The 12093-nt window shown below is 41.3% G+C and overlaps 1 protein-coding gene across 5 annotated transcripts in view; it reads right to left on the bottom strand.

The window, feature by feature from the left end:
• Window positions 1-12093, bottom strand: part of EPB41L4B (erythrocyte membrane protein band 4.1 like 4B) — a 172557-nt gene that overhangs the window by 110615 nt on the left and 49849 nt on the right. For all 5 annotated transcript variants that reach the window (XR_010431668.1, XM_064660011.1, XM_064659999.1 and 2 more), the window contains exon 2: window positions 10638-10742. Coding sequence is in view for 4 of the 5 variants with exons in the window: in XM_064660011.1 (XP_064516081.1) it covers window positions 10638-10742 (105 nt within the window). In the remaining variant the exon portion in view is untranslated. The remainder of the gene's footprint in view (window positions 1-10637; window positions 10743-12093) is intronic.

Genomic DNA, 12093 nt, shown 5'->3' with positions numbered 1-12093 from the left:
GATTAGCTTCCATTTATTCCTCTGTAAACTCAGTAAAATTTCTTTGCTCTACCAAATGATTAATGTTTCCTATAGTATTGACTGATGTAACACAGTAGCCACTGATTGGGATTCATATGTTGAAAATATGCTCCAATAAATTTCACACGAAAGAAACACCATATAAAAAAAAGATTTCTTAAAATACTGGAAGTACGTATTTATCTCAGCATGCTCTCCTGTTGATCACTCATTTTATCCAAGTGAAGAAGAAAAAATAAGTACCTCAACACTTCCTAAGTGGTACCAGCCAGTATTTTCTCAGAACAGACATGCAGCAAGGGAAGATGTATTTGTGTCAAAATATAGCAGATAAACTACAGCTGCTAGAGCACTCTATGTAAGAACGACAGTGAGTGCCAAATGAAGACTGAAAGGAGGATTACCACAGGCCAACACAAACCCATCACACACCTGATCTTTGCAAATTCCACCGCCTCTCTATTTGCTTCCTAAAAGAATGAAAACTCCTTGTCTTGATTTATACAGCCCTCAAAGGTGACCTGAAAAGGAAAAAAATTGCATTTGACCCTTTTTGCTTGGCTTTCTTTGCTAGTTTAAAATGCATGAAGGACATCTTGAATAGACAGTTCTCCCTTATGCTTATTTATATATTTAACTATCAGTAAGAGAAAGCCCATTTTTACTGGAAGCTTTATTTGCTCTCTGAGAAATATTGCTTAAATGCTTTCTCATGCCATACCTGGAGGTACAAGAAGGAGAGCCATGCTCAATGCTCAAGTTCCAAAAAGAAGGTGTGCTAAACAAAAGTTGGCACCTTTAAAACCAAAAGTCAATTATCCCTTCAACTGTTTTCTTGCTTTCTGTTTTCCTAGGCACCTGACTCCTACCAAGCTCTTTGCCCACATGATCTTCTAAAGCAAAGAAGTTAAAAATGTATGTATCATATAGGAGGAAGGAATTGACAAAAAACAAGTCAATAAAAACCCTACCCACCAAACCACAGTCTGGAAACTTCTCTACACTCACAGAGTTAAACAAGAACAAAGGAGCAAAAGCCCTTTCCTCTTTTTTTTTCTGCAGGTGACCTTTTAAATATTATTATAGTAGTAACAGAAAACCAAATGAACCCAAAAGTTCACAACTGAAAACAACAAAAATATTGTTCTCTACACTCATCTAATTTTCCCTGATCTCTCCTAGAAAGTTATGCTCCTCTTGAAAAGGAAGGCTCACCTGACTGGTGACTTCAGCTGCCTATGGAAAGGTTGTAGAGAAGACAAGATCAACACTTCTCTGAGGTATTCCATGGCAGAAGGATGAGTGGCACCAGATCCAGGAAAAGTCACAGCTAGATAAAAAGACTGTCACTATGAGGCTTCTCAGACAAAGCACAAGTGCCCAAAAGGACTGTGGAGCCACCATCCTTGAGGGTATCAAATATGATTAAACAAAGCCCAGAGATATCAGATACAGCTGAAGCTGCTATGAGAAGGAGCTTGGACACAGACACCCCCTTCAACTGACAAGACTTGCAGGCATTTTTCAGGATGCTGCTCTGCAATCTCATCTACCTGACTTGAAGATAAAAAGAAAAAAAGGGAATGCACTTCCTACTCAGGTAGCATTCATATCACAAGACCAAGCCGGGGTTACTGAGGTGAGCAGTTTGTGTTTGGACTCAGATGAGACCAACTTTTCATAAAATACTGGCACGATCTTTCTACAAGAGTTTCAAGCTCAGTGGGTCAATCTTGTTTTAAACCCTCTTTGGATACTGCTGTCAGCATCTTGTTGAATGGAGCCCAGGCACAGTGGCACAGTACCACATCAACAACATTGGACGTGTGAGGACAAACCCGATCATAGAGCAAAATTGTATCAGTTTTCTAAGTTGTCTCTGCACTGAACAAGTCAGGCCAGTTGACTTCCATCAGTCCCCTTCAACTGACACTATCCATGTTACCAGCCATATAGGCATGAAAGCAGCAGTTCTCACACCACATTCTCTCTTGCCCTGTAAAGGAAGGCAGCCACCTTCCACAAGTTAGAAACAGTGAGACATGCAAGCAATGCTGTCCAGTGGCAGAAGGGCAGACGCAGCTGTGATAAGAAAGCTCTGGCACAATTGTGATCTGGGGAAATACAAGGCCATAGATGCTAACTCCAGAGCCCTGAGGGCACTGGTAGGCCTTAATAGTCTAACCAGCCCTATCTCAGACCTCCAGTCAAATATCGTGGTATTCATGAAAGCCTAGCCTGTCCCAGTCTGAGTGAGCATGGAGTCAGCCCAGAAGCATCCAGATACATAATGGGGTTTAACTGTAGTCCAGATAAACTACACTAAGCTATATGGACAAGCTTCAGGACCATTATTCTATCCTAATTCATATACATGTGACAACTAAAGAATATTTTGCTTCATACACATGATGTGACAAAAAAAATTATATAAAAATTATATAAATTAAATAAATTATATAAAAACAACCTTGCCTTGTTTAGCATAATTCTCACTAGATTTACTCTACAGACAATGAAAGCCGATGCCACTCCAGATCAATTCTAGCAATTAAAAGCAAGTTACCTTTAATTTGAAGCCTGTGTGCAAACAGTCAAAAATAAACTGGAAGTACTTGTAACAAATGGGAAACAAACCTGATTAAATCTGAGGAAGAAAACTAAGAAAATCACTTTGGCTTATGCTCCAACCATACACAAAGACAAAAGAAATCAGCAAAAACTGTCTGCTGTCCTGGATAGACTGAGGCTTGACTCCTTTACACTTAGGAGAGAGGTGCAGAAGCATCACTGATAGACAGTGTCACAACCACCTGCCCTGAATGGCTGCTTCTCAAGTCTGTGTCAGAAAAAAGGTCCTCAAACTTCCTGAAACAGCAAGTGCTACTGGAAGACTAAAAACTGGAGGTGCTCTGGGAATTCTTAAGTGTTTTGGAGTCTCCTAACAAGTGTTCATAGACTGCAATACAGCCTTGATCAGCCACATCTGGGTGTCTTCCACGTTCATCAGGTGTTCTGCATCGCTACAGAGTCAGCCACATTGCCTTTGTCCAGTTACTGCACAGGCATTCGTAACACTGTAACTATTAGAAACTGAAGCCTTGACTGCTACAGGATATTGTACAGCCCTTGGGACCCTCCATCTGTGACTGGTATTTGTTGCTCTGGGCTACAATTCACAGACACATATCCTGCCACAACCCCAGTCTCAAAGTTCTCATCATCCAGAGAATAAGGAAGATTCAGGGAGGGGAAACTGAGTCACAGATGAATTTCACAATTTATTCATGGGAAAATAGTATGATTCTACCAGAAGCAGAAAAGGAAACACTTGGTATTATCAAAATATTTACCAGTCTCCCTTCTTCCCCACATCCAGTATATTGAACAGTAAGGCTTGTCCCTGTTTTGTTCTGCCTAATGAACACTTGTTATTAGACTACTGAGAAGTACATAAGGAAAAAGACTCCCAGACATCACACTACGATGTTAATTGACTGGTTTGAACTGCTCATTTTTCCACATCCCTCATATCTTAAGAAGTCACAGCAGTAATATTAAAACCAAGCAGTTGAAAAAACCTGATGTGAATGACAATGAGCCTTTAAAAGAAAATTCAGACAGATACAGCAGCAGCAGTCATGAAACACCAAGTCCCTACAAGGCCCTGACTTGCTGGAACATCCAGGAATCTCATTCTTGATGGGTAGAGGAAACAAAGGCACCCATACTATTCTTCGTTGTCCAGCTTGCTTCACCCTCGACCCACTGCACTATTGAAATCCTTTGTCGTGAGTCATATCTGATCCCGACTGTCCCAGAAAAACCTGGTCACAAGACTACTTTCCACAGAGGCGAGGATCTTGGTGTCCGGATCAGTGCGTCCTGACACACTGCTGCTGGTTAGGCTCAGTCCGGGAAACAGTTCTTGCCATGTTTTTTTCCTTCTGTTTTTATACTTGCAATTGCTTTCATGAAAGCCTATTTTAGCTTCTACACACTGATCTCCTCCATTGTCTTCTCACCTCTTGCAACAAGTGAGTCAAAACCTAATTTAGTAGTTGGTCAATATTAAGAAATTCAGATGAAAACAGCACTTGCCAGGACAATTCACGGCAGGTTGGTCCTGGCTCTCATCTCTCCAGAGAACTCTGGTCCCCACCATAGCCATGGGCACTTGCAGGAAGCACAGGCTGTCCTCACACAACAGTCTTGCTGTACACACGTGTAAATCCAGTGCTTCCTAACATGCCTGATACATTGGGTGCATACACACATCCTCAGAATGGCTGTAGAGCACAGCTGGGAAAGGCTGTTCCATATGACATTCTTTAAGCCAAGGGGCCTTTGTGACATTAGAGATCAGACATAAAGGACTTAAACAACTTAGAGGATCACTGAAAGAGACACGTGTGAGAAAAGTGGCATTTTAATTCTTTTGCTTCCATGCATTCCCAAGGATTACAGAGGCTTATTTGCACACACTAAAAAAAAAAAAAATAAAAAAAAATTTGAAGACTTATCTTAAAACTTCTTTCCCTGAATTACTCTGTAATTGTTCTTGTGAACAGGAACAAAATCATGAAGGAAACAAGCAAATTCCAAGCGAATCGACATGGGCAATCCTTCTGTTACGAATTCCTGTAAAATAGAAGGGGGCTGGGAGGGTATCCATGTTTTCCTATCACATGATGGAACACTAGAACAAAGAATGCAACTGTAGAAATGGAGATATCTATATCTTGAGAAAATCCTAAAATATGGAGCTCACAAGGATCTGTTAACCACAGAAACCCTCTTTCTTAAAATGTTTTGGAGTAAGAGACAAAGATAGGACACTCCTGGACAGAAAATGAATAAGAATTAGCTACCAGCAGCCAAAAATAAATGTCAAGTACCCAAACCAACCATAGAATATGTCGCACATAACCAATTTCTGCAAAGATCAATAAAATACTTCCTCATGGCAGCTAAACTTCAATATTATGGTCTCACAAGACAGTATTATTGCTATTCTGAACCTCAACTAAAGCTTTCAAGGCTTCCTACTTTGCTAGAACATACACATTGTAGTAAAATTAACTAAAAACCCAATAAGCTTCATATTTTCTCTAAACCACTGCAGAGACCTCCTGCATCACAGTGACACTCTTAAATCAGCCCGAGCACTACATCTCTGTTGAAGTTCTGTAACCATTAGCTGAACAAGAAATTATTTTCTTGCATTACAGTATTTCTACTTCTGAAGTTAATAGCAAATAATTCAAAATACAATAGTACACTAAGCTTTGTTTTAGAATAAGCTACACATTATTATCTACATCCTTCTATTCATGGATGTCTTCAAAGACCTCAAGATACAAACTAATGCAGAGTTCACAGAATAGACTTTACAGTATTTTCTGCATTACTGCTGACATCTTGCTTTTCACAGCTTTATGGGGGTTTTTGTATTAAAAATTAGCTGTTCAAACAAAGTCTTTTTTCTCTTTCAAAGCAGATAAGCTCTAATCATGACCTTCTTTTCTAAATCACAGCTATCAACACTGCTTGTCCTGAATCTTTGGCAAAGTTACAGAACTGCAGGAAACATAGTGCACTCAAAAGCTGCTGGCCTTGCAGCACATAGAAGCAATCTCCACTATTCAAAGACTATTTTGTGCTCCCTTATTTATAAGGCTTAAAGATGTTTAGCAGTTAACAATACATACTAAAGACAAAGGCTTAGTGACTCAAAGAGTTTACACAACTTTAATCTCCCAGTCCTGCAATTGCCACTGTGTGGCTGAGCTGGCACTAAGCAGAAGGCCATGCAGGCTATGCATTAATTGCTATGCAAATGAAAAGAGCCAGTCACAAGTCCAAAACAGATCAAGGAAGTCTGTTAATGCCTGGAACCTTTTTACACAGGGTGCTGGGTAAGATAAAAGCTTGTGCCTTGAAACTGTCTAAGCTCTACTCTCTGCCCAGCTTGAGCTAGTATAAACAAACCCCCACCACCCCCCCAAAAAAGGCAAGGAAGAGCTTTTGGCCTTGCACTTCAGCAAAGGTAAATAACTCTGCCCTGAACACTCCTCTTAATACAGGAAACCATAACCCTACCACCCAAGTCCTGTAACCAGCAGTGGCTTTTTGAGGCCCCCTCAGCAGGTGTTCATACCACTTATCCCATTTGGAACTGTAGATGCCATCATTTACTTCCCTCCCTAATCATGGCTAGGCTTCGCGAATGAAGATTTGGGAAGGGCTCTACCTACATTTGTTACAAGCACGCTGTGGCTAAAAAGGCCAATACGAGTCAGGCATGTCCGGTTGCAAAAGGCACAGCAGAAAGACTCCTTAGGTGGTATATTCTGCAAGGCACGATTCTTTCTGCGTTGTCTTTTCTCCTTGAGAGTGATCCTGCGTGTTCTCAAAAGCATCAGCAGTGTTATAGATGGTGTGTCTGCAGACCACCCGACTTGAAGCCAGGGTAGACCAGTTATGTTGATCAATATGGCCAAGGCTGAGATGTTGTTTCAGGGAGTCCTTGTATCTTCTCTTCAGGGCTCCTCTCTTGCAGCAGCTAGTGGCAAGTTCACCATAAAGCAAGATCTTAGGGAGGCAGTGGTCCTTCATCCTGGAGACGTGTCCTGCCCAGCGCAGCTGTGTTCTCAGCAACACAGCCTCAATACTTGTGACTGCTGCTTGTTCTAGAACAGACGTGTTAGTCACATAATCTGACCAGTGGATGTTTAGGATTGTACGGAGACAGCGTTGATGGAAGCATTCTAGGAGACGCAGGTGGTGGCGGTAGATGACCCATGATTCGGATCCATATAGAAGAGTAGACAGCACAATGGCTCTGTAAACACTGATCTCTGTACTTTTCTTCAAGTGTTTATTTTGCCAAACTCTTTTATGAAGCTTTCCAAAAGCACTATAAGCCTTTACTAACATGTTGTCTATCTCTCCATCAATCTTACCGTCCGAGGAGATGAGGCTGCCTAGGTAATTAAACTGCTGGACTGATCTGAGCTCTGATTCGCCAATGGTGATATGGGGATGATGGAAGACTTCCTGAGGTGCAGGTTGACAGAGAACTTCTGCCTTCTTTAAGCTGACTTCCAGCCCAAAGAGCTCAGCAGTCTCTGCAAAGCAGGATGTTAAACGCTGCAGAGCTGCTTCTGTGTGGGTGAGAAGGGCAGCATCATCAGCATAAAGCAGCTCCCAGACAAGATGGTTTAAGGTCTTAGTGTGGGCCTTCAGTTCCCTTAGGTTGAAAAGGCTTCCGTCAGTATGGTATCAAATGTAGATATCGTCCTGATCATTGAGGTCTGTCATGGCCCTTTGGAGCACCATGCTGAAGAAGACTGTGAATAGGGTTGGTGCGAGAACGCAGCCTTGTTTCAAACCACTGGTTATTAGAAAGGGCTCAGAAAGTGCATTGCCATATCTGACTTGGCCGTGCTGATCCTCATGGAGTGAGATGATCATTTTAAGGAGCTTGAGGGGACAACCTAAGCATTCCAAAATCTGCCACAGACCTTTTCTGCTCACAGTATCGAAAGCCTTGGTGAGATCAACAAAGGTTACATAGAGACCTTTGTTCTGTTCCCTACATTTCTCTTGCAGTTGTCTGAGAGCAAATACCATGTCTGTGGTACTCCTGTTGGCTCTGAAACCACATTGGCTTTCAGGTAGAATTTCTTCTGCTATAGTGGGTATTAGTCTGTTCAAAAGTATTCTTGCCAGGATTTTGCCAGCAATGGAGAGCAGAGTGATACCATGGTAATTGAACAGTCTGATTTAACTCCTTTCTTCTTATACAAAGTGATGATGACTGGGTCATCGAAGTCAAAAGCACAAAGAAAGAATCCGGCTCTTGAGACAGAAATGGGAGGCAGCTGCTCACAAGAAGTACAACCTGCTGCAGGACAGCAGTATCAGTGATAGTGACCTGACATGTGATTCGTGCACGAGTTCATCAGATGATGATGAAGTTTCAAGGAGCAGCAAGACAATCACTGCAGAGATACCAGATGGACCTCCAGTTGTAGCTCACTATGACATATCAGACACAAACTCAGACCCAGAAGTGGTAAATGTGGACCATCTGTTGGCAGCTGCAGTAGTTCAAGAGCACAATAATTCTTTAGGAAATCAAGACTCAGGATCTACCTGGAGAACCAAAGGACTGCTAGATGAACACTCAGTGCTGATATAGGTTTGTTTAAATTCTCTTCCTCTGACATTTGTTCCAACATCTCAGTTGGTGTCTCTCCCTTTCTTGCTTTCAGTATTTTTATAGTTTATACAGCTTTAAAAGGAGGCATGGGGCCGGGCCCTGGCGGGGGAAAGAAGAGGGGCGCTTCGCCGGCAGGGACTGCGCCCTCGTGGGAGAGGAGAGGGGGAGCTTCGGAGCACACAGAGGTTTGCCAGTCCGGTTTGGGGGAGGTGAAGGGTGTCAGGGGAGCCGTGGGGGTTCTCGGAGTGGCGGGAGGGTGGGTAGGACAGCCCTGTATGAAGTGTCGCAGGTGAGCAGTGCGTGGGAAGATATGTGGTAACACGGTGGGGAGAGGATAAGGTCAGGGCGGATGGTGGGTTCTTCTGGGGGGTTGGGGGTCTCGGCCAGGCTGGGGCCTTAAGAGGTACCTGAGCCCTGGGTGGGTGTGGTGGCTGGAATGGTTTGGTTTTGGCTCACCTGTGGCTACTGCCTAGGTTCGGTATGTTCTGGATATATTTGTTGCATCTTGAAAGCGTGGTCAGGACAAAGGGTTGTTCCTGGGTATTTCCCTGGGATAGGTGGGTGGCAGAAAAGTAGGGAGTGAAAGGCTTACCCTAACTGTTTTAATGGGAAAGAAGCCTGTGTACCCCTATGAGGTTGCGAGCTATGCTGGCGATGGTACACGCCTTCGGTAGGGTCACCCATGCCAGACAGGTCAAAACCATAGGGTCAGATTCAATATATCCAAGGGCACAATGAGCTCACTAGCCTTCTGGCAGTCATCCTAGGAGAAGGACAACTAATTCCAAATCCAGGTAGATGAAACTCGCTTCCCTCCCTAACAGGGAAGAAAGAAATAGCATACAAGCAAAGCTAAAACATTTGCACATATAGGCATATTTTGCCCTGAACACCAGGGATACAGCTCTCTACAGAAATCATAGCTGCTCACATGTCTGTTTCATCTTTCTTACCATTAAAAAGAGCCCTTCAGTTCTGCAAATATACAAGAAAATGAGTGTTCTCTGCTTCCTCAGTCAGGTTTTTTGCTTCTGATCTGCCTTCTCTCTTGCTAAGAAAGGATATTTCACTCTCTCTATCTGCTTCCCTTCTTTCAAAACATTACAGAACTCCTTGCCAGGCAGCTATTCCTAGCTATCAAGTTCCCAGTTAGATCATTTGACAATCAGTAATGATATAATGCGTTTTAACTCTTTCTAGCAGGCTCTGCTTTATTAACTGTGTCCTTATAATTAGGTCCATCATAAAAGAACACACAATCTATGTAATATAAATTTTATCAGGAACACACACTAAACTTCCTAAAAATCCCAAACTCATTAAGAACAGACTTAATTCAATGCATCAGTTTCCAGTGATAAATAAGTAGCCCTAAATTACCTGAGACCTCAGGATAATGTTTAAATAGATAATTACCACTTCTACCCAAAACTACAGATTGCCTTTTTCCAGTATCAAGTAATTATAATACCTGGACAGGTTTCCTGTTTGTTGTTTAAAGTCATTGGTAAAACACAGATGATCGTGCAGCTGCTAAAACATTGATCCATCCCAATCACATTTGACCTGAGCCTGTTCGAGAATACAGCTGAGAACTCTGGGGTGATAAAGTTAGAATCTACATTTCCCAAGATGTCACTATTGTGGCTACATTTTCCCATTATTTTATTCTAATATCACAGAGTACATGTCTTCTGTTGCTTCACAGAAAAAACATTTACATACTGGCCAGAGAGAACTAAAAAGAAACACTTATTTTCCACTTATATTCTCTATCCACAATGCAGGTTGTTATCAAACTGCCTGGTCACATAAAGTGAACAGAAAAACAAAAGGATTAAATACATAGCAGTACAGTGCAACCACAAGGCTGTAGTCTTTTAACACTATCTTACTAATATATCTATGTACCTGCATCTGTAAATACTGGGGGGGGTTATTTATTTATTTTATCTGTAGATGCTGAAGGCCATTAGATAATGAAGAGAGAGAAAAGTTTTCATTATTGCAAATGAATGTAAACACACAAAGCAACATAATCTGTGCATGGAAAGCAAGGATAGGAGTTACAAAAAACCCTTGCTTGCAAGAGATTCAACCCATCCTGAATACCATGAGCCAACTAAACATAAAGTAGATTTTTCTTTATCCAAATGTATCACTTTTTTACTTAAGTGCAATCAAGTAAGTCACATGCACATCATATAAAATAACAAAGGACTCCTTTAGAGGATGTGGCTTTATGTGCAAGAACCAAACACAGTATCACTTATTTCAGCAGTATGTCCTCTAATGCCTACATCTCTCCATGGAACTGCACCAGTAATACTTTTGTAACAGGCAACACAAATTACTGCAAAACATAAAAGTTGACTGAAGTTATACTTACTGTAACTTGGGAAGCATCCATGAATTGCAGACCAAAGTAATCAGTTTCCACAAGGTCCAAATGATACACAATCTGGTCAAACAACTCCTGTCCCTTTGCATTTTTCTGTAACAGAAAAGAAAGTGGGTTTTTTTATGGGTCAGTGTGGATTTGGGTGTGTTTCTTTTTAAGTTTGAATGGGTGAGAGAAGATACACAATGGAAAACAATACCTAAATAGCAATTCTATTTATCCTGGAGAATTGTATTGACATTTCTTTTTATTTCCCACAGGAAAGATAGAGTGCCATGCTGTTCCTGTCTGCAGCTATTCCAACAGCATCAGATTTCCCTCTCAAAGAAAACTTTCAAAGTTCACTGTAACTAAAAGTGTATGAGAGAAAAGAAAGGCTTATGTTCTGTAAGTGTCCTGAGTCACAGAGCCAACATTTTAGACCCCAGAAAGACAGATTCTCCAGGAAAAGCTTGCTTGACACACTGTCGGAAATCTGCTGGCTGTTATCACGTATCAACTGCAGTCATGAAGTGCCATACCACCACTGAAGCTGCAAAATAAATTCTGGACAGCCAGAATACTTGAAAAGCACGGTGAAGAAAATTAATGGGATATGATAAGAATCTTCCATGTATGTTGCTAATTGCAATCACATTTACAGCCTTTAAACAAAGAAACAAAACAGGGCCAAAAAAGCTGTAATTCTTACTTGCCATGCCACCTGAAACTCACAGGCATTGAAATAAAACTAAGCACAATTAGCTACAGGTACTAGTACAAAAGTTAGCTGATCTTAAAGCTAGGCTGCACTGGCCTGTGTACTTGTTCTAAGGTCAAGGCAAAAATTTAGATACCCAGTTCTTCAGCACTAGAAAAGCAAAGCTTGGAGGTAGCTTTGTTTTCTAGTTTTTGCTTTATAGTGCTTCCTTTGGTGGAGCTAAAACCAAAGCTTGGTGGGTAGGAGGAAGGAGCAATAAGAAACAATTTTTTCATGTAAATCCCGTTGTGTTACTTGAGGAAAGAAGTGTTCAAGTTCTTGAGCAAAAACACCCCTTGGCTAAAAACATAAGAGACAACCATAAATCTGAGCCACAAGACTGAAGCTACAGTTTTATACAAGGATCTACTTTTGTGACTGCTGCCCCTCATACATCTTTAAGAATTTCTTTTTTCAATTTTTATTTTTTAAAGCTCTAACATATTAGGCATTTCCACATCATCCCAAAATGTAGCAAAATTCACAAATTTAAGCGTTCAGTTCCTTTTGTTTGGTCTTCTGCACAAAAGCAGCATCAAATATAACATGCAGAACTCCTGTTCAGGGTTCTAAGCTGTCTAAAATCTGTCCACCAATAGACAAGATGAAGTGTTACATCTCTATTTTTTCCAAGAAGGTCATGCAAGCTTAAGTGTAGGTAGCAAATTTTATTCAAGTTTAATTTTGGGGGTTTGGTGTGGTTTT

This window comes from Pseudopipra pipra, chromosome 1 (genome assembly GCF_036250125.1).
Source record: "Pseudopipra pipra isolate bDixPip1 chromosome 1, bDixPip1.hap1, whole genome shotgun sequence".
Classification (NCBI taxonomy): Eukaryota; Metazoa; Chordata; class Aves; order Passeriformes; family Pipridae; genus Pseudopipra; species Pseudopipra pipra.
Note: the sequence above shows the minus strand (reverse complement) of the source record. Positions and strands in the feature narration are given on the sequence as shown.